Below are 26,846 nucleotides of genomic sequence, written 5' to 3' on the forward strand. Positions count from 1 at the left end.
TTGACTTGCGAATGTGAGAGCAGTTATATGTAAATGTGTGTCAAGCCAGCTTTTGTGTTTTGCTTCATTGAAGAAGTAAAAATTGGGGCCAGGAAGATGGCTCAGTGGAATAAGCGCTTCCCTGGCAAGTGCAAGGGCCTGAGTTCAATCCCCTGTTCCGCCAAAAAAAAAAAAGAAGTACAAATACTTACGTTAAAAAAAAAAAAAAGAATGACAAGAGAGGGGCCAGCAAGATACCTCAGCAGTCTATAAAGCACCTGCTTAGGCAAGCTTAGGCAAAGCACAGGGACCACAGTGAGGTTGGATCCCCAGCACCACATGCTGTGCCAGCCCCGCCCCCAGCGCAGGGTGAGCTGGCCAAAAAAAAAGACAAGAGAACAAGGAAAAATTCATTCACCAACTACTAGATGATGCTAGGAAGACTAACCTAAGGCAAATTGGAGTTAGAGAGATCTTAAGAGGACAGCACATGTGCAATAAAAAATCTTTTTACAGAAATCATAACAGAACACTTTACAGGTATTGGGAAAGAATTCGACATACAGGAAGGTGATGCTAACAGAACAACAAATAATTACAATGAAAAAATGAAGCTCCCTGTAGCACATCATAATAAAAATCCCAGAAGTTCACCACAAGGACAAAATCTTAAAAGCTGTCAGAGAAAAGAAAAAGTCACTTACAAAGGTAAACCCATTAAGATTACAGCAGATTTTACAAGACAAATTTTATTTTTATTTATTTATTATTTTTTTATTTTAGTACAGGGTCTACAGGGTCTTCAGGTTCTCACTATGTAGATCGGACTAGTGATCCGCCTGTGTTCAGCCTCCTATGAGCTGGGATTACTGGCGTTCATCACGACATCCAGTCTCAATTGCTGTCTCAGCGCACCCCAGGGGTGGGGCCAGCTGGCAGGCCAGGGATCAAACCCCCCTGCCCCTCCGTCTGCCTAAGCAGGCACTTTAATCCGCTGAGCTATTTGGCTGGTCCTTACAATACAAACTTTCAAGGCCAGAAGAGTCTGGAATGAAGTATTTCAAGCCCTAAAAGAAAAGAACTTTTAACCCAGACTAATATGTTGCAATGCTGTCTTTCAAATCAATGGAGAAATAAGGACATCTATAACAAAGAACACCTTTAAGAAATTTGAATCTCAGATCAGCACTTCAAAAGAATGAACTAATCCTCTAGATGCTGTCAGATCATGGTGCATTGAACCTAGAAATCAGTTGGAAAAGAAACCACAGAAATAACTGAACACTAACACACTCCTGAATACTTACCAAGTCACAGAGGAAATCAGGAAAGAAATTAGACAGTTCCTAGAGTCAAATGCTAATTCTAGTGCAACATGCAGGAACTAATGGGACACAACGAAAGCAGTCCTGTTAGGAACCTTAGGAAAGTTGAACACCAGGGCAGCACTCCAAAAATTCTCAAGAGTATCCTGGACAGAGACAGTGAAACAGAGTCTGATAGAATGAATGCATCAAGCAGAGTAAATATTTAAAGAAAAAGGGGGACGATAACACAATGACAAGAATAAGTCGGTACCTTTCAGTAATAACTCAATACAAATGGACTCAACTTCCCAGTTAAAAAACCGAGTGACAGATTGGTTCCAAAACAAAACCAAATGATTTCTTACATCCTGCTTGATATGAAGTTTATTTCTGTCAATGCTCACATTACAGAAACAGAACATGTTCAAAGAAATGACCTAATGATGCACCTCAGGATCCTAGAAAAACAAGAATAGTCCAAATCCAACTCTAGGAAAAGGTAAAGAAATCATAAAGACCAGTGAGGAAATTGATGAGAGTGAGACATCTTTGTAAAAAAAAAAAAAAAAAAAAAAAAAAAAATTAATTACAAAGAATCACTTACGGAGGTGATTCTTTGAAAGAATAAACAAAATGACAAATCTGTAGCCAGTCTTCCAAAAAGAAGGAAAGAAAGGACCTGTATCGATGCAATTGGAAGTGGAAAACTTGACAGCAGCGGTGTAGGCAGGCCAGAACCCCAGTTACACAAGAAGTAGCAACAAGGCTTAACAAATGGATCACATCAAATTTAAAGCTTCTGAACAGAAAAAAAAAGAAAAAGCAATAGAGTGAAGACACAACCTATGGAGTGGGAAAAAAAATTGTCAACTATTCCTTGGACAGAAGACTGATATCTAAATATATAAAGATCTCAAAAAATTCGACCCATTCCCCCCAAATGGGTAGCTGAAAAAGTCACTTCTCAGAAGAAACACAAATAGCCAATAGATACATCAAAAATACTCAGTGTCGCTCAACACTCAGTATTAGAGAAATGCAAAAATTGAAACGCCATTTTACTCCACAAATAATGGCCATTATCAAAATCAAATAGTGCTGGCAAGGTGGTTAGGGGAAAAAGGAACCCTTCTACGGTGTTGGTGGAAACGTAAACTAGTACAACCACTGTCAAAATCAGGATGGAACGGGCCAGCCAGATAGCTCAGCGAACTAAAGCACCTGCTTAGGCAGAGCACAGTGACTGGGGTTCCATCCCCTGTGTGCTGTGCCAGCCTTGCCCCTGGGGCGTGCTGAGAGGGCAATTAAGACTGGGCGTGGTGATGTGTGCATGTAATCCAGCGCTTGAGAGGCTGAAGACAGGAGAATCACTAGGAGTCTCATCTACATAGTGAGACCCTGTAGACCCTGTACTAAATACATTTTTTAAAAAAATCACGATGGAGATTCTTTGGAAAACTAAAACCAGAAATTCCATTAGACCCAGCTATTTCCCTCCTAGGTATCTCCTGAAAGAGTTAATGATACCATATTACAGTGTTATATCCATACTCATGTTTATAGCAGCACAACTTGTAATGTTCATCAAAAGATGAATGGATAAAGAAAATTTGGTATCTGTACATTGTGAAGTACTGCTCTGCTATAAAGAATGATAAATGAGTCATTTATAAGAAAAGCTCAAATTTGCATTGTTTTTCTTATATGAAAAACACAAATAAGTCCAAATAAATCAGAGAGCAAAATAAATGATTTATAATAGGAAATAGAGAGGTAAATCCTTTGCAACAGGAAAGAGGACCAAGAGATGGAATAAAAAGAATCACATTTTAAATTATGGAAAAGAAAAAAAGAATCACATTTTGTGCCTCACATCTCTTACTGAATTACTTGGAATATTAAGGGGAATTGATAAATCATTTTCATTTTACATTTTTATATAATCAGGTAATATGACATATAATTTGATACACATTTTTGCCTGTTACAGACGATGTGCTAATTATAGTGGTATATGCATAGAAAGTTTTGGCATGACAAGAAGCTGAATAAAGAGCTATTTTACTTAAAGAAAAAAAAAAAAAAAAAAGAATCACAATGTTGTCTGTACATTCCCCTTAAGGAAGGGGAACATTATGTGCTGTGAACCTCTACTAACAATTTATTTTTTTATTATTATTTTTAATGTATTTAGTACAGGCTCTCACTACACATATCAGACTCAGAATGATCCTCCTGTTTTTCAGCCTCCCAAGTGCTGGGATTACAGGTGTGCACCACCACACCCAGTCTCATTCACTATCTCAGTGCACCCTGGGGGCGGGGCCAGCATGACAGGCCAGGGATCGAACCTCCGGCCCCTGCATCTCCCTAAGCAGGCACTTTAATCCCTGAGCTATCTGGCTGGCCCTAACAATTTCGTTAAAAAGAAATGAATATGAGGTCCTCATATTTCCCTTTCTGTTTTTGTTTTGGCTTTTGGCATTTGGGGTTTAAGAGGAAAAAATGGCCTACCTTGAAAGATTTAGTGAGCTTATTCTGCTGACACCTGTGTACCTTTACTTAGCTGATTTGTTAAATAATACCCAAAATATATACATGAAGGTAAAGAAACTGAAGGTAAAGACCCATCTGCTTACCTTCCACTTTCACCACAGATGTAAGGAAAGTGGCCTTTTTAACCTATTTCAAGAGTACATTAGATGGTGACCCACAGCATCTTTCATAGACTCGGACCCTGAGAGGTATTAAGACCCCACAGCTCAGCTCTCAGAGTCTGTCCAAGCCCATGTTCAATGTGAAGGCCCAGGCAGCCCTTTGCAAGTGAATCTTCAAGGCATGCACAGCATGCGACATTTGCATTTTTTAATAGAGTCTCTTTGGTGTGGGTACAACTCAACCAGTCATGGTTAACACTTTGACCTCGAGGGTGAGCCGTAGAACTGTAGGGTAGCACCCTCTTGTCCTATTGATTCCTGACAGAGGCAGTTATGAATTCATTTTTGTATGCCTTTGAACAAATTTAAGCCCTGTTTTAAGAGTTTTATTCAGTTCTTCATAGGGATTCCATCAGAGAAGAGTTCGGATGTCTTTTTGGAGTTAGAACAGTCTACAGAAGTTAAGCGGGGCTGGGGAGATGGCTCAGTAGAATAAGCGCTTTCCTGGCAAGCGCCAGGGCCTGAGTTCAATCCCCAGTTCCAGAAAAAAAAGAGAAAAGAAATTAAGCAAGTGGTAGTTGAAGACTCTGAGAGGCGTAGTGGATTCTGAGATTCCCAAAGGTGGTAACTGGGGCTGGGTGGGGAGTGGAGAGAAGAAAACAGCCATGGTGATTTTGCGTACTTCAGAACTGACCCAGGATCAGTCTGGGCTGGCTGATTGGTTGTCCTTGACGACTGGAGTGAAAAGAAGCAGTTTCCTATGTTGAATTTGGCCTACTAAGTAAGTGTGATTAGAAGCAGTATTTCTGGTTGATAAAAAAATTCATTAAAGCATAAATTATGGTGAAATAAAGACTCAGAAGATAATATTTTGATATATTTGACTATTTTCTGAAACATGAATTAGGTAGAATGTTATGATTTCCTTAAATGATAAACTAGTATGAAAAGTCACTAAAATAAAAAAGAACCAGAAAATTATAGCAAATGTGATACATGAATCCTTAATAATTATATTAAAATTGGCAATAGTATTTATTAAAATATCAAGATCCAAATAGATAATTACATGATGACCATAGCCTGGTATTTATAAATTGGTCAAATTTTGCTTATACACCCTATAGGGAGAAACTCCATTGCCTCTGTTCATTTCAGCTAAATTTCTGTTAAGCAACTGCAAATGAAAACCAGTGACCACTTTCATTATGTCTCATACTGTGAGCAATAGCAAATGCCAAAAAAGATTAATAAAAATTTTCTAAGATGGCCAAAAAAAAAAAAAATTTTTTTGCTTATATATTTTCAAGAGTCCTATAAAGGGGCTGGAGAGATGGCTCAGTGGTCTAAAGCACCTACTTGAAACAAGCTTGGCAAAGCACAGGGACGTCGGTTCGATCCCCCAGCACCACATGCCAGCCAGCCCCGCCCCCTGGTGGGCTGAGCTGGCCACACACACACACACACACACACACACACACAATAAATAAATGTAATAAATTAAAAAATAAATAAATAAATATTTAAGAAAAAAAAAAGTCCTATAAAATACTCATATTGGGGTTGGGGAGAATAAGCGCTTGCTTGATAAGCTCAAGGGCCTGAGTTCAATCTCTAGTTCCACCAAAAAACAAATAAATAAATAAAAATAAAATAAAATGCTCATATTATGGGCTGGCCAGATAGCTCAGTGGATTAAAGCACCTTCTTAAGGGCAGACGCAAGGGGTTCCATCCACAGCATGCTGTGCCAGCCCTGCTCCCTGGACTGGGCTTGGTGCCTCCCACCTGTAATCCCAGCGCTTGGGAGACTGAAAACAGAATCACTACAAACCCAATCTGTGTAGTGAGACCCTGTAGACCCTGTACTTTACATTAAAATATAATACATTAAAAATAATAATAAAATAAAATGTTCATATTCTCTGATATAATCACCTCTCGTTAGAGACTTTATTTATAAAAGTAACAATTTAAAACAAGAATAATGTTATAGATGTGAAGTTGTTCATTGCAACATTATTTGAAATATCAAAATTAGAATTAATTCAGCCTCAACATAGAAAGGATGATTGTGTAAATTGTCATGTCCATTTGAAACACTGTAATATGCAAATAAGAAAATTACTGTCTATATTTGGCATGGCAAAGGGCTTTAGGTAAGTAGCAATGTCAAATAACGGAGGGACAGTGTTCTCTTAAATTTATATGATGAGTGTGCCTAAGGGGAGGGTCCAGGAAGAAAATTTGAAGACATACAGTTTTGTGGAGGTTTAGAGATTTTTCTTCTGTGTATGTGTGTGTGAAGACGCTTCTGTCATTGTTAGAACAATGAAGGAGGTTCGAGGAGCTGTGGACGTGGCACTAGACTCTGAGTCACACGCCCACTCCTTCCCTCTCTTACTTACAACTTGAGCAAGTTCCAGGTCTCAGCTATAAGCAGGAAATACAATGAGCAGGTCTGAGGGCCACGAGGAGTAGTGCACAGAGGCCAGAGGTAAGCGTTCTCCCAGGCGGACTGAATATAGGCTGAACAAGTGATGTGTGTGCAGAGTTGTTTTTCCCATGTAGTAGAAGAGATGACAGTTCTAGTTAAATGGGATTCCACTTTGTCTTCCAAGGTAGACCTACCACAGCTGCTACTGGGTACAGGCAAATAAGGCACACAAGAGGACAAATCATACTGCTTTCGGTCCCCTGACATGAATTTGTCTTTCCTGCTTTTGGCCAGAACATGGGCTAGAAGAGGAAGGGATGGCTGAGCTACCCAAGGAGAAAGAATGTGATTGCAATTTCAGGGAAAGCTGGGATTTCACCACATCTTGTTCTAAGAACAAGCAGTAAATCTTCGGCCTCATATTCATTTCTTTCAACTTTTTGTTTTCAGGCAAGGTTTTGTTATGTTGCCCAGGCTAGCACTGAACTCTGGAGCTCAAGTGATCCTCTTGCCTGCTGAGTAATTGGGACAACAGTCATGTGCCACCATGTCTGGCTAATACTTTATTTTATTTCTGTGATCTTTTAAAAAATTCAGAGAAATAAAGAATATCCAGATTACAAAGGACTTCCCATTTCAGGATGGTTTATTGACCTATGCTACATTTATCTCCTCTTCCTTCCAAAACTGAGGTTTTTAAAATAATTTTATTGAGAAACAAATAACAGTGAAACAGTTTCAAAACCAATTAGTAGGACACTTTCAATAATTTAATACATTGCATATTGTTGTCTTAGTGGTTATTCATTGTACAAGATGCAGACATGATATCCTGTTGACAAACACTATTAGGGATTCTTTTTTGTTTTCTTTCTTTTTTTTGGCGGAACTGGGCAAACTGTTACTAAATGATAAGATTTTTTTTTTTTTAATGAAGCCAACAAAGGGGGAGCTATCTGCATAAGAGGTTCAATGATATTTCTGTAAAAGGAAAGTTACTATAGATTGAAGAGTAGTAACTGAGGACACAGGATGCGGAAACCCTGGTGTCCGGTGTAAAGGGGCCCTCATGTTGGCAGCTTGCTGCCTAATGGCAGCACAGGAGGTGATGTGGGCCTCAGGCAAGGCATGGTGGTGCACTCCAAGACAGGAAGGTGAGAGTTCAACACCAGCCTTGGCTGCATAGTTCACTGTGTCTCAAAACAAAATGACAACAAAAACCAGGGCCTATTGGAAGCTCCTTGGGTCAGTTGGAGGTATTGCCCTTGGAGAAGACATAGATGTTGCTTAGTGGATCCTGACTTGTTCTGCCCCCTTACCCCCCAGCCACTCCATCATCTGCTTGGGAAGCACCATCTCATCTCCTGTTGGTCTTCCCTCTAATTATCTTGAGGTCCTCCCCAGACCAAGCCAACACTGGTGCCATGCCCTTGACTCTCCAGAAGAGTGAGCTGAGTGAGCTGCTGCCCCTGCTGCCATTTCTCTCTTCTCCTTCCTCCCTCTCTTGGGAGTGCTAGGTATGAACTCAGGGGCCCATGCATGCTAGGCAAGTGCTTTACCATTGAGTTACATCCCCAATTCCTTTGTAGTTTTTGACTTTTGAGACCAGGTCTGCTATGTTGTCCAGACTTGCCTCAAACTTGTGATCCTTGTGCTTCAGCCTCCTGAATAGTTGAGAATAATGATGTGTGCTAACACAGGATGGCATGGTAGCACAAGCCTGTGATTCCAGCATTCTAGGAGGCTGAGACAGGAGAGTTACAAGTTTGAAACTAGCCTGAGCAACTTGCAACTTACCAATACCCTCTCTCAAAACAAAAAAATAAAAGAAAAAATGGTCTGGGGTTGTAGCTCAATGTGATGGCCTTAGGTTCAAGTCTCAGTATATGTTAGGGGAGATGCCACTGTACTGGCAAGCCTTTTTTCTTTTTACTTATTTATTTATTTTATGTATTTAGTACAGGGTCTTGCTATGCAGCTCAGACTCATAATGATCCTCCTGTCTCAGCCTCCTCAGCACTGAGATTATAGGCATGCATCACCATGCCCCTGGCATTTTGCAGTGCTGGCATGGCTTATGGTGCAGGGGATCAAACCCTGGTCCCTGCGCTTGCCTAAGCAGGCTCTTACTCCACTGAGCTATCTCGCCAGCCCTGTCTGGTTTTTTTTTTTTTGTTTAAGTTAACCTGCGTAGGCTATTTTGTTTTATTAAAAAAAAAAAAAAAAAAAAAAGACAGGAAATATGGGTGCAAGAAAAGATAGAAGAGACCAGGGAAATAGCTCAGCAGTCTACGCACTTGCCTGCCTGGCAAGCGCAAGGACCCAGGTTTGAGCCTTAGTACCACATGCCATGCCAGCCCTGCACTGTGCCAGGGGCATGGTGGCACACACCTGTAATCCCAGCATTGGGGAGGCTGAGACAGAAGAATCACTATGAGTCTGAGCTACAGAGCATCTCCCTGTAACAATAAATAAAAGATTTTTAAAAATTAAAACAAAGGATAGAAGAAAAATGGAGCTGAAAATGAGAAGATTAATTAAATCCTGTGCATTTCTTGTAAGGTCTTCCTTTTCCATTGTGCTCAAATAAAGACTGTTTATCAGTGAGGGACAGAAAGATTATGAGATCCTAAAACAGCCTACTTAGAAATGCCAGGTGGCCTTAGGTTTTTCTAAGACTAGAGACATTATACCCAGATATTCCAGCATTTCCTCCCCTTTCCCTCTCTCTGTATATATACACATAGATGCCTACATGTATGTGCATATACACATGTATGCAAAGGGTGATTGAAAGATACAATTAAGGCTTAAAATTTAAAAACATTACAGAAGACACATGGCCAAGCATGAGAAGTATATTCGAGATCAAGGGGACAATTTATCTGAAGGAGAGTAAAAGCAATGTGTCTTTTTGTGTAATAAATTTTTTAATTTAAATATTCATCATGCCTTGTGAACACCCTTCATTAATCAACTATTTAGGGCAATTTCTCTCAAATAAAAATAGTACCATGGCTGGGGATATAGCTCAGAGGCATAAGCACCTGCCTGGCAAGGGCAAGGTCCCTAGTTGGAGCCCCAGTACTAAACAAAGTATCATGTATCATTATCCACCTTACTTAATGAGCCATGTGACTTTTGCCTCTTCCCATAAGTTGAAATAACCATAAAGGGTAAATATTCTGGATCAATTTAAGCATCCAGGCTGCCATGGGCCAGGGAGATAGCTCAGTGGCACTGGTACTTGCTTGGCAACTACAAGGCCCTGAGTTCAATTTCTGGTACTTCCCAGAAAAGGGCTACTATAAGAGCTCAACTATAGTAGTGAGACCCTATACCAAATACATAAAATTTTTTTAAAAAATTAAAAAGAGCTCAACTATAGACATAAAAGAGGATTTTCAAAATTGTTTCAGAAAGTGTCAAGAATGATGGGATAAGTGTGTTTTAAGCAGGGGAGACTATTTGGAGAATTTTGAGACAGGGTCTCACCATGTAGAGCCATCTGGCCTTGAATTTACTATGTAGCACGGGTTGGCCTCGAACTCCTGGCATTACAGACATGCACCACCATCCCCAGCCAAGGGGAAAGTTTTGAGGGAGATTAATGGTAATGTATCTTTTACTGTAGTAAATTAAAAAAAAATTTATTTGTTTGTTTGTTACAGGGTCTCAATATGCAGTTCAGACTCGTAGTGATCTTCCTGTCTCAGCCTCCCCAGCACTGGGATTACAGGCGTGTGTCACCACACCCAGTTTCAGGGCTGGCATGGTACGCCTGGGCCAGTGGACCAGCACAGCATGCAGTGCTGGGGATCAAACCTGGGTCTTTGGGCTTGCAAAGAAGGCACTTAGACCACTGAGCTGTCTCCTCAGCCATATTGTAGTAAATTTTTAAGAAGGAGTGTGCCAAGAGTGGTGGCATGTGCCTGTGATCCCAGCATTCAAGAGGCTGAAGCAGGAAGATTGTTGTGAATTTGAGACCAGACTAGACTACAAAGTGAGCTTAAGACCAGCCTGAATTGCATAGTAAGACCCTGTCTTGAAAAAAAAAGTCTCTCCCCAATAAAAAACAAAATTTAAATAATCCCAGTACATTTTTATCGCACCTCACATGCGTGGATATATGTGTGTTATATGTATACAGAATACATACTCAGTAAGATTTGATTTTTCACTTTAAATTAAAGAAAAGTGACAAGGACAGCAGTTCTTTGAAGAGTATCTATGTGTTCCCCACCCAGATTCCCCCCACCCCCGATATACCAAGGCCAGCACACCGGTACTCCACTCTGGTGGCTTCATCCTTTGTACCAGTTCTCCTCCATGTGTGCATTTTCCAAACCACTGGCTGGCTGTGTACATCCCAACTCTTGGCCTTAGCAGCCCAGAAACATTTTGTAAAAATGTGTAGACATACTCTCATAGAACCACTGTCAATCTGACACTGATACCAAACTTTAACTGAGCAATACAACAAATAGTCTTCTTCCTGCAGCTCCCCTTTCAGGTTCTGTTTGGTTAGATATCATCTTCCTGTTCCTTCTGTTTCCTGGATCACTGCTGTTCACCCTCATTTTCCTATTTATTTTTGCTTTTTGTTTTAAAGTCCTTTGCTCTGTAAGTATTTACATGATCCCCAGACCTTAAGCACAGACTCGTGCTTAGAAGCAAAGCATCTAGCAGATGCTGTTTTGGAAGAAAGCCTATGAGCCTCTGCCTTTCCAAAAATCACAAGCACTGATGAAGTTTGAGACTTTGACCTCTCTTTTGAAAAATGAATTCTATGGATGTTTCTGAAGATTTAACAGAGTTTTGTTTTCTCTCTCTCTCTCTTATATTACATTTCTATTTATAGTTTGAAAAAGTGCCGGAGGGCATTATACCTCCATCTACACCAAAGTTTGCCTATGGAAAAGTTGCTCTGAGAAAGGTAAGAAAGAAAAATACCGGGCGCATTGAAAACTGAGTGGGAGTGAGGGAGTGAAATTTAGTCGCCAGAGCCGGACGGTTGCCTCGTTTTCCTGCGAATCTGCTGTCCGCAAGCCTCCCGCAGTAGGAGTCACAAGTTTCAGGGGAGGAGGAGCGCTGGAGGATGTGTCTGCACGCGTGCTGGCGGCAGGGGCGCCTCCGGCGCGGACAGCGGTGGGGGTTGTCGTCGGGTGCTGCCCGCATTCGGTTCAGTGGTCACTTACAAAAAGTGCCAAGAGCAGAGGTGGACACAACACGTCACTTATGCTGCTACCCGGCAGGGCTCTTTTCCGTAATTCACACTTTCTTCTAAGGAGTTTCCCGAAACCACGGGAATGTTAATGTTTCTACCCTAATTTGTACACTCTCCCTTGATGTCAAATGTGTGTCCTAATTTATATAGTCTGATTTATTGATAAGTGAGACATTCGGGGAAAGAGATACAAATTCCCTCATAAATAAGAAGCATGGATGTTTTATTCTAGAGCGAGATTTTATTTAATAGTTAGATGCAGTGACGTAAGCAAGTCAATTTGTTTTGACCGTCTGTCTTCAGGTTTTCCCCGTACGATCCTGAACTCCTACATCTATTCATTCACAAGAAGAAAAAACACGAGCAGCTACTTATTTCTTAAGAATTTTGACATTCTAAAATAGCATCATGAGTTTTTATCTTTAAGCAAAATGCCAAACATGATTGTATAATTTTTCCGTTCAAAAAGCCCTTTGACATTATGTTTGGTGATTGAACTCTTTTAACATTTTCCGCCTAGTGTCGGCTATGTGTGCTACATTCTACAAAGATTGTGGTCTCTTGGTCTGATAGAAATCTCTCTTGAGATTTATCAGACTTTAATCGCACTTGTGAAGGGAGCACCTTCCTTCTACTTGCTCGTTGCTACAGCTACTTAAGGAAAAGGTTGTTTCTTGGTTTTAGGGCTGAGAAAATTTATTTTTATGCAACAGAAAGTAACTCCAAGTGTTTAAAGCAACAACATTGCTTTTTCAAAAGCTCATTTAGTACCAAAAGCATATACTGCTTATCACAAAGGAAAACTGTATGAGCACATATGGCTTTTCATTGCTGATTAAATATACACAACTTAAGATAGCAAATAGGCATGCAACGGAATTAAATTTATGTAGAATATACTTATATAGGATAAAAACTCTTTATTATGAGTTCCATTCCTTTAGTTGTCAAGCTAGGAAAATGCTCATATGAGTGGCTGGCTTGATGGAATTGGGTTTGCTTTTTGTTTTGTTTTGTTTTGATATTTTAGGGAAGGGTCAACAGAGTGTTCAGGGTCTCACTACTAGATCGGAGTCAAAGTGATCTGCCTGTTTACAGCTTCCCAACAGCTGGGATTACTGGCGTGCACTACCACGCCCAGTCTCAATTGGTAGATACATTTACCTCCAAAAGCCAGATATTTCCCAGCATAAAACTGAGTAGGACTTTTTAAGGTGGGGGGGCTGGCACAGCAGGCCCGGGAATCATAAAATCTTCACGGGGCATGGTGGGATATGACTGTAATCCCAGCATTAGGATTACATTGGGAGGCTGAGGCAAGAGATTGCTGCAAATTGAAAGCCAGACTGGGCTTTATAGTGAGTTCAGGGCCAGCCTGGACTATATGATAAGACCCCATCCTTGTAAACCAAAGCAACAAAAAAAGTTTAAAAAGTCCTGCTCAGTTTTATGCTGGAAATATCCAGGTTTTAGAGGCAAATGTAACTACCAGTCCTGGATCTCATTGCTTGAGTGAGTTGCTCTGAGTCTCATGGGAACAGTACTGCCTGCCAGAGTCCCCAGGCAGCTGAGAGGATTGAACAGGGTAGTTAGTGGTGCAGGATGCTCCGACTCATGGGAAACAGTTAAGACGCGTGACAACAGGTGGCTGTTGTTAGTGTGCCTGTAGTTGCATTAGCATAAACACCCTGCCTGCAGGAGCATGGTGCCTTGAATGGCACGTGGGGAATACTGGTCTGTCTCCTGCACTGGGCAGCGGTGCTGAGCACAGCACCAAACACCTACTGAATGACAGCAGCACATTTGCTGGAGACAAGCACACAGGAGGGGAGAGTACCAATAGAAGAATTATAATGGGGTGATGGTGGCGCATCTCATCTTGGTGTAGTTGCTTCCAGTTACTGTACTCTCTTTATAGCTATTTTACTTGATGTTGTGGAAAGCTTTAGGAAGGAGGCAGCATTTGAACCTTGGTTTCCATTTATTTCAAGGTCTGTCATATTTATCCCTCAGCAGGTACTATTTCTAAATGAGTAGTTTGAAACTGTTTAAGACTAGCATCATTTACATTTTTCATCAAGAGTTGGGGAGTGGGGCTGGGGAATTAGATTGGTTTCTAAGTGCCTGCCTGGCAAGTGCAAGGGCTCAGGTTCAATCCCCAGTAATGCATGCCGTGCCAGCCTGGGTGTGCTGTGCTGGCCAATGAGACTGGGCGGGGTGATGCACACCTGTAATCTCAGCACTGGAGAGGCTGAGACAGGAGGATCACTATGAGTCTGAGCTGTGTAGCAAGACCCTGTACCAAATACATAAATAAAACATTTTTTTAATTAAAAAAAAAAGAGGGAGTAGCTGAAGAGGACCAAAACTTATCAGGAACCAGCACTGAGTAGAACTTGAACTACCCAGGTTTATTTTGAGGTTTGATCTAATCCACTAATGTGTCTGATAGTTTGGACATCATATTACCCTCTGCCATCATTACCAGTGATGGGGTAGTGAGTACGTACTGCTTTTCTTTCTTTTCAGTTAAAGACAGTGGAGGAAGCGCTGGACGCCCTGTGTTCCCGCGGGTCCATACAAAGCCTCCATCCCTTGACATTTATCCAGGTGAAACAGGTAGGCCTCCCAAGGTAATGCTGCACTTTTTTCTACTGATGCAGTTGTGCTTGCTGCACCTCTGTGCAGACAGTGAGTTCTCCAGCATGAGAATGGGCTGGAGCTGGGGCAGGGACAGCCCGGCTTTCCAGGCTCTTGAGCTGCGTGTGGCTGATCTTTCTGCATTTTCCTCCTGTTTCTTATTGTCACTCACATAGGAAGTGTCTCACGATGCTTCAGCATAATTTTGTAAACATTTCAAGGCACTGGCTAATCTAGTGGAGAACCACTGTATTAATTCTCAAGGAAGGAACTTTACTCATAGCTCAGTGATACAGGTACTGTGTTTTTGGTAATTTCTTTTTTTTTTTTAATTTTATTTAGAGTGTGTGTGTGTGTGTGTGTGTGTGTCCAGCTCAGCCCACCAGGGGGCGGGGCTGGCTGGCATGTGGTGCTGGGGGATTGAACCACGGTCCCTGTGCCTTGCTAAGCTTGCTCCAAGTAGGTGCTCTAGACCACTGAGCCATTCCACCAGCCCTTGGTAATTTCTTATACATTATTTTTCCCATTTGTGAAAAGAACAAAGCATATTTTGTTTTTTAGTGTGTGCATATGTTTGTGTTTACCCTTCACACTGTCTTTTCTTTTTTTAGAAGTTTTTTTTTTCCTTTTTAGCTTAGCAGATTTCTTTCTTTTTTTCTTTTTTTTTTTTTTTTGTATTTTAGGGCCAGGGATTGAACTCAGGCCCTTGCGCTTGCCAAGGAAACGCTTATTCTACTGAGCCATCTCCCGGGCCCCTAACTTAGCAAATTTCAAATCTAAAAACATTTCAAGAACATTACCACAGACACCTGGGGTATTTTTCCATCTAGATTCACATTTATTAACAATTACTTCACTTGCTTTATTTTTCTCTCCCTGTGTATGTACAGTCAGTTGCTTTTCTTTTTTTAAACCATTTTTAGCTGTCAGTATCACCCCTAAATATTACAGCTTTTTAAGAAACAAGATATTACCCTATATGACTACAATACAGTGATCAAACTTTTTTTTTTTTTTTTTTTTTTTTTTTTTTTTTTTTTTTTAGTGATCAAACTTGAGAAACTTAATGATATCGTTCTACTAGCTGATGTACTGGCTACACCTGCCCCCAGGTGAACCTAGTCATCCCACCAATGTCCCTTACATTTTTTCAGTGCATTTTCCAATCTCATCTCACATGACATTAGGAATGTCTCTTTAGTCCTCATTTGTCAGAAACTGTTTCTGCAATTACTACTCTTGACAGGGTTGTGTTTGAAGAGTTTAGGTTATTTGTAGACTGTCCCTTGCTAAGTAGACTTAGTAAAGAGTTTTTGGCTTTTTCTGGGGTGCATCAGGGTGCCTGTGAGATTAGTCTGTCCTCTGGTTCTCACGGGTCTCAGCACCATTTTCTTGAGATGTTCAGTCGTCTGAGCCTTTCTCGTTTTCTGTGGAGATCACTTTCTAGGCGTCTAAAAAATAAGGTGACACAGCAACAGGATATCTAAGTTTAGTGTATTTTGCCTCCTGCTACTATTTGTGCCATTATTTTATTCTAACAACTCTATTATGTGGTAATTATAATGGATGACCAGCCCCCTACACCCACACCCTTTTCACTGACATGGGTGGGTTCCTTCTCCCAGCACACACTGACCGTGTTGTCATCGCTAAGATGACTTGGCTTCACTGACAGAGCCATTGAGCACTCACAAAGAGGGGATGCAGGGTGTGGGCATCCTGCAGGCTGACATATGAATCCACGTAGCTGTGGCCACTTCTGCTTTCTGATCTCTGGCTGTTTCAGGTTGGGGCAAGCACCTAGAATACTTACTTCCAGTGAAATTGCGAGGTGGCAGAAGAGTCAGCTGCAGGACAGGGGCAGAACACAGTGCCTCTGCCAGCTTCCCCCTCTCTGATCCCTGAGGCTTTGGCTACACCTGAGTGTACACACACCCTGGAAGCTCTTTGCAAAGTTTTTTGCAGTCTCAGAGTGAGTGCTCACCACTTCGGTTTGTTTCTGTAAACAAAGAAGAGAGACAGATTTGGGTTCTGGGGAGCAGGTGCCCCTGTGCTTGCAGATCTGAGCAGGGCCAGTCACGTTCCTGCATGCCGCAGGTTCTTACACACAGAGAGGTGAGGAACGGTTTCCTCACCTCCTCCTAGTCACCTTCCACTTCAGGCCCTAGAAGTAAGGACCTTTTTCTCCATTGCATGCTAGATTTCTATTTGGATTCTCTTCCGTAACCCAGAATTTTGTCACAGCTCAGGGTTGCTGATACCTGCAGCAAGCAATAAACAGGGAAAATCATTAACATTCTGTGGATGCTGAGGCTGGTTAACACCTTCCTTTAGAATTAGGGGTGTAAGCATCTAAAACTGACATCAGATTCAGCAACAACTACATTCTAGCCTCCCACCTCTCTTTTTCCCTGTTGCATCACTTTAAATAGTTCCGAGTTGAGTCTTGTTTTATGTGAGAGCAGATATAGCCCAAGAACCTGAGGAGTTTCCACAAGCAGAACTTCATTTCATGGTTCTGTTGATGTTTGTCTGTCTAGTTTCTTTGCTGGTCTTCTTGATTTTGCTTTCTGAGTTCATGTCGATGCCTTTTGATACACCTCAGTCCCAAGTCACTCTGAGCAGATGACTAAGAGGGATGCTTGGTAAGAGTCCCTTCAGGGCCACCTGCAGCTTAAAGTCGGGAGAGTTAGGCAAAGACCTGAAAGTCTAAACCTGGTCCCTTCTTGCAAAGTGAGCTTTGCTAGGCGTGGGGAAAGCTTATTATTCTTATGGTTTTCTTTTTTTTTTTTTTTTCTTATGATTTTCAAAATGTCCCTTTCATACAGATCAAGAGAAACCAAGTTCTCCTTACATGAACATCAATAATGATATCTTTTTCTTACATCCTTTTCTAACTAGTATTTTGGGTTTGTGCTGTACCGAACAACACTTCCTGAAGATTATGGCAACGCAACACGCCTGTCTTCTCTACCCTTCAATGGAGTCCATGATCGGGCCTATATCGCCATAGACGGGGTAAGGGTCCGAGGAGTGCATTTCTGCCCAACAGGACATGAAATCTACTAATGTGGCATTAAGGCCTCTGCTCACCTCCTCGACATTAGGCTCTGGCCTCTTGATGTCCCTTAGCTCTGGCCCTAGCTCACGGATGTGGCCTGTGCCAGGCTTCATCTACCTGGAATACTCCCCTGACCCCTCCCAGCTCTGAGGACCCAGTGCAGAGACCAGCGAGTTGAGAGTGCTTCTGTTTCTCCCAGCCCAGCACCACCCTTCTCTACCGTGTTGCCCGGGCCTCCCGTGCTCCTGAAGGGCAGCATGCATTTCGGGTTCCATTTTGTAGCTGCCACTGCACAAAGCTGACCTTGCTGCCTCTTCCTGACAAGAGATTATATTCTAAAGGATTGCTCATGACAGTTACAACTAAAAGACATCAAGAATGATTTCAGGGCCGGGGAGATGGCTCAGTAGAATAAGCGCTTCCCTGGCAAGCACAAAGGCCTGAGTTCAATCCCTGGTACTAAAAAAAAAAAAAAAAGATTTCATAACAAAGTACAGATTGTGTAAGATGTCCATTTCTGTCATTGAGACAGTCATAGGAAAGGACACATAAAAGATTTACATAACCAAGAAAATTTGTTCAGAAAAATTTCATTACTTTGTAATCAGCAGCTTCAATTTCAGTGGGAGGAATTTCTGAGACATAATGCTATATTTATGGTGACTTATTTCATGGCCTGCAGTTTAGGAATTATCTTAGTTATGGTCAGTGTAATGCCAACTTAAAAAAATTTAATGTATTTTTGAGAAGTTAAGAATATGTTGCTCATACAGTATCTGTTATTTTCCTTCATTCTATTACATAATTTTGTGGTTAATGCATCCTATGAACTTTTTGAGGTGAAAAATACTCCACCTAACTGATTTTTATCTTGGTTCTCTGGTTTGTCTCCTCTCTCCATGTTGTTTAGAAGCTATTTCTTTGTGGCTGACTTTTGTGCTGTGAGAACATGAAGCAGCTCATCTAATAGGAATCCTCTCTTGGAAATGGCCTCCATTCTCTTCTTTCCTTTAAAAATAGGTGAACAGTAAAACTTTCCAAAGCAGCTGGTGTGGTGGCCCTTGGCCTGATCCCAGAACTGGAAGGTGGAAGCAGGAGGATCTACATGAGTTTGAGGCCAGCCTGGGCTACATAGTGAGATAATATCTTTAAAAAAAAAAAAAAAAGACTTTCCAAAGCAGTGGAAACCAGTCTGCCTATGTCTGATAATTTCCTTGATTGGCAGCCAATTGCAGGGGACGGGGGCATCAGGGAAGTGACATGGATTAAGGGCATCGAAGCGTTCCCTGAAGGCGTGAGGATACCTGCCTGATGTTTCCTTAAGGCCTGCTGGATGTACCAGGCAGGACAGTGAGTGCTGAGTCTGCACACTGCCTCTTCATGCTCAGCTTACTTTCTGTCAATTCTGATCTGGCCTTGAACCCACAGGTCCCCCAAGGAGTCCTTGAGAGAAACCATGTGTTCTCTCTGAATGTCCAAGGGAAAGCTGGAGCCAGTCTGGACCTTCTGGTGGAAAACATGGGGCGTGTGAACTATGGCAGATTTATCAACGATTCCAAGGTGAGATGAGCCGTACTGGAAAGACTGAGACAGGACTGTACATCCACTTAAAAACTCGGATACATTCTTTCCTTTTCCCTCTGCTAGCCTACAAGTACATCTTTATAGATCAAGGAGGTACAACTGGACATTTGCTCTGGGTATACATTACGAAATGTTTTTTGGGTTTTTTTGTTTTGTTTTTTTTTTTTTTTTTTTTTTTTTTTTTTTGCGGAACCAGGGATTGAACTCAGGCCCTTACGCTTGCCAGGGAAGCACTGATTCCACTGAGCCATCTCCCCGGCCCCTTGAGAAATGTTTTTTTAAGATAGCACACATGCTGCTGGGCTTGGTGAGCAAAGCACCCTAGTTTGTCTTATAGCCTAGAAAGTGTGTTCTTTGGAAGAGCTCTTTTCCTTTGCAGGGGACGAGAAAGTTGAGCTTTGTGCCCAGAGGGCTTTCCTTGTGCTGGAATTTGCCGATGCTGTAGTTGAAAATGGAAGATGGGGCTGCTCTTCCTCCATTCTGAGAGCCCACCACACTCACCAGAGCATCTGGCTGGCGCAGCAGCTCAGCTCCTCCTCCCGCTGGGCTCGGCTGTGGGCCTGGGCTCCTGCGTCTAGGAAGCCTTTCCTTGCTGCGCTGCCTCTTGCCTTGCTGGTCCCTCGGAGCCCAGGCATCACATCTAAATGTGTTTTTCTAGGGCTGGCGAGAGAGCTCAGTGGACTAAGTGCCTGCTTGAGCAAGCGCAGGGACCAGGGTTCATGATTCCCGGTCCCACATGCCTCACTGATCCACCCCTGGGGCACTACCGGACTCTGGGCATGGTGGTGCTCTACTGTATTCCCAGCTCTGGTCTCACTAGGTGCGTAGTGAGACCCTGTAACAAATACATAAATGGAAAAAATAAATAAATAAATAAATAAATATGTTTTTCCAGTAAATATCTCAAGAGCATTATTCAGCAAGCTATTAAGTTTGCGTAATGTCCCCCAAGGTGTGTCCAGGGTACGTGAAGGGATGCAAAAAATCATCAGATGTGAGCTACTCCTCTAGCAGCTCACCGAACCCACGAGAGGAAAGGTTTCTCCAGGGAGCTGCAGCACCCCCGGTCTAGCACAGAACGGGCCTGGGCCTACTTCCTGACCCCTGTTGGGGTGTTCAGTGGCCAGGCATTTACATGCTGGGGTACGTTGTGCTTGATGATCTTGGCCCCTGGTGCTCAGGCTGTGGTCACTGGCTTCCTGCCTGGCTCTCACGGACACAATGGCCATAGGATGATCGGGACTCTATTGTGTAGTCTCAGGACCTACACTGCCTCACAGAAAGCTTGACCCACAGCTACCTGCTTAGTATTTAATTATGAAAAGGACAGAAGAGACTCGGTACTGGAAGATGCTCTGGACAAAGATGGGGCCCTACTAAAAATGGGGAAAATTCCTACATGAAAAGCCAGGGATGAGAGGTTAGGTGGCCATGAACATAGGCTTCTCTGTGGTGACTTGTACCCAGGGACGCCGCAGTCCTGGCACCTGAGGACAGATGGAACAATGTCCAAATCCATTTCTGGGGGTTACCATTGTTGTCCTTTTACAGACATCAGAACACTCTGTCCTTTTACAGAGTGTTCCCACATACTTTATCTCACTTGGCCCCCACAGCAGGCGAGTAGATTCCAGGGCAATCACCCCCATGAGGCTCCTGAGGTGCTCAGAACCACACACACACAAACACACACACACACCCTGCTCTGGGCAGTGGGAGAGTCCACACCCTTCCATCTACAGTGGGGCATATTCTTTCCCTTTTCCCCATACTCATTCTCCCCTTCCTTAGACTCCATCTTCCATTCTAGAGGTATTGAGGAACAGGTGGTCTGGGCCAGCTGCACTGCTGCTTGGTCCCCTTTGTGAGGAAGAGAAGCTCCAGGCCTTTTGTGATGACATCCTGGATTCTGGAAGGGAGAGCAGCTTTGGTGTGGAAATGCATCTCTTCCCATGAGATGGAACTCAGCCTGAAGCCCAACTTGTGTTACCTACATGTACATAGTGCCTGGGTCTTGTTTACTGTGGGTGATTTGTGATCCTGGTTTGCTCTCCCAGGCAGCTAGGGCTAGATACAGAGGCACTCAAAGCCCTCTTCCTTTCCTGTCCAGCTCAGCATGTTCTGTTCTCCTTTGCAGGGCTTGGTTTTTAACATGACCCTTGGCGCTCGTATCCTCACCAACTGGACGATCTTCCCTCTGGACACAGAGGAGGCCGTGCGCAGCCACGTGGGTATCTGGGCTGACCACGATGCTGGCCACCATGATGAGCCCTGTGCTTACAGCTCAGCTAACTACACACTTCCGGCCTTCTATGTGGGCAACTTCTCCATTCCTAGTGAGATCCCAGACCTGCCTCAGGACACCTTCATCCAGTTTCCCAACTGGACCAAGGTACGTATCTCCCTGGCAAGCACTGGGAGCCAGGCCTCAAGCATCTGGTGTGCAGTGGCTGAGAAAGAATCCCCTTAGAGCTGCTCACGGGCTGTTTGACAGTTCAGGGTACAAGGGTTTCCTGTTAGTGACTTGCTCTGGGACAGACTCAGTGGCCAGCATGGGGGCTCCAGCTGCCCTGTTTTCATTGGCTGGCAGCATCTTTCAGTGAAGGGTATTCTTCCTAGGAAGAATTGATGTCCCTTAGGATGCTGCTTATGAGGAGAGCTTACTTTGTATCAAAAGGAAAATATAGTCAGAAAAGGAGGTGGTGTCTTGTGAAAGAATCTGCTTCTCTTTGATCCATGCCATCCTCAGTGGTCCAGGAACATCCCACCTTCATGCAGCCATACTCGTTGGGGGTCTGCCATTATCTGGATCATCCTCAAGGTGTGCTTGCTGTTTGACTTGCCAGTCATTCCCCTTTACTCTTTGTAGACATTGGTGTATCGTCCTTCACTGTTTTCTTTTCTACCTCAAGTCCTATTATCATTTTACATGACTTTACCATCACTCAGTCATTCCGCAAATGTTTAGTCTGTGGCTGCCATGTGCCCAATGTTTGTGGCAGGCACTAAAGATACAGTGATAAATAGAACCCCACAGTGTCCTTGCCCTCAGGAAACTTTCAGTGTAGCCTGAATTATTTGATCCACAAATTAAGTGGTAGCACTGCAGCTGTGATGAGTGGTAAGGAAAGACATAAGGTAGACAGTAATTGGGGCATTTGGCCCCATCAGATAAGGGAAGCTTTCCCCAAGAAAGTGGTACTTACTGAGATAGGAACAGTGAGCACAGCAAGGAAGGGACCAGGAGAAGGAATGGCACCTGCAAAGGCCATGAGATTGGAAGGGCAGATACCATGTGTGGAAGTAGGCAGAGATCAGATTGGGACAGGCCTTGTAGACTTACTGAAGTTTTGTTTTTATGCTGAGAGCCACTGAGGAAGGGGAGTGACAGGATAGGATTGGCATATAACAAACTCCTCTGACCCCATGTACAGTATGGGTTGGGCATGGGACCTGTGCCTTCAGGCAAGCTGTCTAAGAGCTGAACCACAGTCTCACTGATGGAGGTGACAGAAGCTGTTGAGAGACATGACATTAGATTGGATATCAAGATTTAGGAAGAGGAAAAAAAAAAAAAAGATTTAGGAAGAGGGCCATGCGTCAGGTGATTCAGTTTCCAGGCTTGCAGCTGGGCAGCTGATAGCATCTACTGAAAGAAGAAACATCTAAAGAGGACCTAGGCCAGGCTAGGGACCATGAGTTTGGATTTGAACAACACTGACTTCGAGAGGCTGCCTTTGTCCATGCAGATTGCTGTACCAAAATGTCATAAACTAGGTAGCTTGTAAATGTTTGTTGGCCAGAAAGTTCAAGCTCCAACATACCAGCAGACTGGCCTCCAGGGAGGGCCCGCTTCCTCTGGGGCAGCCCCTTCGGCGTCCCCCATGCTGTAGCGGTCAGGGAAGCCCTTTGTGAGTGCAAGCACCTTCACAGGCATCCCATCAGGACCTCCTAGGACTGTCACCTTGGAAGTTAGGACTTCACCTGTGACTCTTAAAGGGAAGCAAACGCTTAAGCCACAACACAGGCATGGAGAGGAACTGAGAGAAGACATTGTGGGTGGGCAGTTAGATCTCTGGATGGGAAGATTATGTGCAGGACCTGGGCCGGGAGTGTACATAGGGAACCTCTTTCCTTTCCTCCTCTTTTCCTTCCTTCTTGCTCTTCTTGTCACACTGGGGATTGAATCCAGAGCCTTTGCACTGAACTGTACCCCCACACCTTTTCTTACATTTTTGAGATAGGGTCTTGGAAGGTTGCTGCTTTGTGTTTTGTTTTGTTTTGAGACGCAGTCTCACTATATAGTTCAGGCTGGTCATGCTACATCTAAGTATGTAGCTTAGGCTGGCCTCAAACTCTGTCCCCCTCCCTCATCCACCCTCTGCACTGAAGGGGTCTATTGTTGGCCTTCTCTGCTGGTTCCCCAGTCCCTTAGCTCAGCTGAGGGCCCTGGTGGGTGCTCATCATGGCTGCCATCCCCTCACTATCTCCAACCCTCAGGGAAGTCTTGGCCCCTCTTTCTCTTCCTTTCCCCTTCACTACTCCACTCTTTAAGCCAGCTTACTCTTTCCCCACCCCCTTCACCATGGACTTCCTCCTCCCTGACTGCTTTCAGGTGTGACTCCTTTGTTTCCTGGCTTCCTGTCAGACTCATCTCTCTGCTTGCCTTCACTTCCTGCCTAGTGGCCTCTAGGAGGAAGTTAGCACTGAGTCCCCTCCTTACCTCTTTCTTCCAAGGCAGGGTCATGTTCTCACATCCCCTTCATGCAGTCAAAAGTGGTGTCTAGGGGCTGTAGAACTAGGACTTGGGAAGTGCTCTCTGGCTTTCTCCTTGGCCAGCAAGCTATCCCTGTTCACTCTCCCCTCATTTCCACCCCCACTTCCTTAGGAGAAGCGAAGGTCCAGAAATGGAAATGCATGGGACATTTTTTGGGCTCAGAGGAGACTCCCCGTAGTTGGGTCATACAGGTGTTACACCCACACCCTGCACACACTATCTCCCCTGGCATCAGAAGAAGCACATGTGGGAGGATGTCCTGTGCTGAGCTCCAGTTTGCAGATGAGCAGCAGGAGGCTTAGAGAGCTGCAGACTATGAGGCGCCGGAGTGGGTGCATCACAGGCACTGAGGCCCAGATCCCCTTGAGCAGAAGGCCCATCTGAAGAGGCAGCCAATGTTGAACAAGGCCTCAAAGCCCAGTGAAGAGCTCACACTGATCGTTTTTACTGTTTTTTTTAAATAAAGTCTTGCTGTGTTGCTCAGGCTGGCCTTGAATGTGTGCGATCAAGTGTTTCTGTTGCCCCAGCCTTCCAAGTAGCCGGGAGTGCAGGCATGGATCACTATGCCAGGTTTTCAGCAGGGGCTCTAACTTATTTGGCTAATCTGATGAATCCTTTTTATCCTTAATGCCTGAAGATATATATACATATATGCCTACTCCCAGAGGATTCAGACCCCAGAAGGTCTTCTGCTCCATATGCCACTCAGAAACCTATGTGCCAACGTTCACAGAGCATCATCCGTGATCTTGGCAAGGTGGCAGCGGCCCTCTTGCCCATCGGCTGGTGAATAAACAAGCAAAGGAAAAACACTTGGCAATGTACAATACGGAAATTCCCTCAAAAATGTAGGATGCTGGATGTGGTGGTGGAGTATGCCTGCAATCCTGGCACTCTAGAAGGCTGAGAAAGGAGCATCACAAGCTTGAGCCCACCTGGGGCAGTTTAACAGCTTAGTGAGACCCTGTCACCCTGTCCCAAGTATATGTGGTATATAGTTCAGTGTGAAGGCCCTGGGTTCAGTCCTCACTATTGCAGAACAAACAAACAAAAAACTTTAGGCTAAGGGAAAGGAAGCCAGTCGCAAAAGATTTGAATATCTTCTCTAAAACCCATATTGAAATTTAATCTCCAGTATGAGGTATCTGAAGTAGGATGCAAGTGAGACCCTGAAATGCTGCTTAGATCCTGAGGGCTATGCCACTGTCACTGGATTAACTGATGAGGCTGTTGCAGAGCAAACCTGTTCTAGATGCCAGTTTGGCTCACTCTTTTGTGTGCACCCTTCCTGCCCTGTGGCGTTCTGTGCCCCTTCAGAACTCAGCGTGGAGTCCCCGCCAGCAGCAAGTCACCTTGCTGGGTGTGGCCCCTTGGTGTTGGGTCCTCCAGACACAGAGCCCTGTTCTAAGTAAACCGCTGTCATTTAGGAATTACCCTTTGTTTTTTATAATCATCCTTCTATTGTTGATGCCAGATAATCTTAAAGGCTAGTTTTAATGAAACTACCCTTTTTATAGCCACAGAAAACAGATTAAGAGAACCACATATTATTATGATTGCATTTATGTGAAACATCCAGGATAGGCAAATCTATAAAGATAAGGAGATTAGTGGCTGCCTGTAGGAAGGGAGACTGCAGGGGAAATGGGAAATGAATAATGGAGGATATAGGTTTTCTTTTGAGGGTGATAAAAATATTCTAAAATTTAGTAATTGTACATGCAGCTCAGTAGTATACTCAACACCATAAAAATCACATGCACACACACAGCCTGTCCAAGGGATTTGTGGTACTGAGTTGAGCAGGTCCAAGGATGCATATTCATTATACATAATACAGAAAATATGTTTTGTTTTCTGATACATGTGGGCCTTCCTGCCAAGGGCAGCTCTGGAAGTCCTACACAGCAAGCCCACTCAAGACACACAGACCCACTCCTCCAGGGGCAGAGTCCTGACATTTGGACAAATGAGTGATTCAGCAGGTGTTTGAAGGCAGCAGGGGCACCAGTGATGCCAGAAGCCCCAGCCAGTTCTAAGGCTGTGTGCAGTACCCTCAGGGGAAGGGCCTGCTGCAGGCCACTTGGCTTTTGTTATTCTTTGCTGTAAAGAAACTAGCTTGATCTAATGAATGAAATCATGGATAAAGGTTGATTCAGGAGCTTAGAAACAAATCACTTCTTATTCTTCTGGCTTTGTTTTGGTCAGATGTAGCTTTCTGGGAAACACTGAGTAAGCGTCAGCTGGATTTCAGTGGGAAGGGCCCACACATATCTTGCTTTTTCCAAGACACACAGGGCAGTGCTTTGCCTGCATCAGACTCTTATCTGACTCCAGACCCTGTGACAGAAAATGTTCTCCAGTGCTTCGGTGACGTGTCACACTCAGTGCATCAGGCCTAAAGTGTCAATGTCATGTGTGCTACTTATCTCTTTCAGAAGGGTGTAGATAAGTCTTGTATTAAAATGGTGAGTATGGGGGACATGGTGACACATATCTGGAGGCTGAGGCAGAAGGATCATGGCACATTCAAGATGAGCTTGGACTACACAGCAAGACACTGTCTCAAAAAAAGTGTGCAGCCTTCCTGCATCTTTGGCTTCTTGGACTAGGTCTGCATGTGTGGTAGAACATAGTGGTAGGAGGGCAAGAGCATGTTTTTCAACTCAGATTGTGCTGTTCTGTTTTCTTTTTCCTTTTCTTGAAGAATCTCATTCTGCTGTCCGGGTGACCTTGGGCTCACTGTAAGCCCCAGCAGGAGGCTTTCAGTCCCCCAGCAACCTCTCAGGTGCTGGGATTACAGTGTGCATATGAACACTGAGGTTTGTGGGGAAAGATTTACTCATCTTTTTAAAATGTTTTTCAATCTTTTACTTATGTATTTGGTACAGCATATTTGGTCTTGCTACGCAGCTCAGTCTTATAATGACCCTCCTGTCTCAGCTTCTCCAGTGCTGGGATTACAGGTGTGCACAACAAAACCTGGTTTTGGTGGCCAGCACAGTGTGCCGAGGGTTCCAGGCCAGCATAGCATGTGGAACTGGGGATCAAACCCAGGTTCTTGCATTTGCCAGGCAGGCACTTAGACCTCTGAGCTATCTCCCCAGCCCTGGTTTGCTCTTAAGTGCAGAAGGACATTTTATGTAGAAGAACTGACAATTTTTTTTTTTTTTTTTTT

At 43.6% G+C, this 26,846-nt stretch overlaps 1 protein-coding gene across 1 annotated transcript in view; it reads left to right on the plus strand.

The window, feature by feature from the left end:
* Nucleotides 1-26,846, plus strand: part of Glb1 (galactosidase beta 1) — a 104,693-nt gene that overhangs the window by 62,003 nt on the left and 15,844 nt on the right. The window contains exons 11-15 of the mRNA XM_023719734.1: nt 11,241-11,315; nt 14,136-14,225; nt 17,148-17,264; nt 18,736-18,867; nt 21,029-21,283. Coding sequence (XP_023575502.1) covers nt 11,241-11,315; nt 14,136-14,225; nt 17,148-17,264; nt 18,736-18,867; nt 21,029-21,283 — 669 coding nt within the window. The remainder of the gene's footprint in view (nt 1-11,240; nt 11,316-14,135; nt 14,226-17,147; nt 17,265-18,735; nt 18,868-21,028; nt 21,284-26,846) is intronic.

Source organism: Octodon degus, unplaced genomic scaffold, assembly GCF_000260255.1.
Source record: "Octodon degus isolate 3935 unplaced genomic scaffold, OctDeg1.0 scaffold00071, whole genome shotgun sequence".
Classification (NCBI taxonomy): Eukaryota; Metazoa; Chordata; class Mammalia; order Rodentia; family Octodontidae; genus Octodon; species Octodon degus.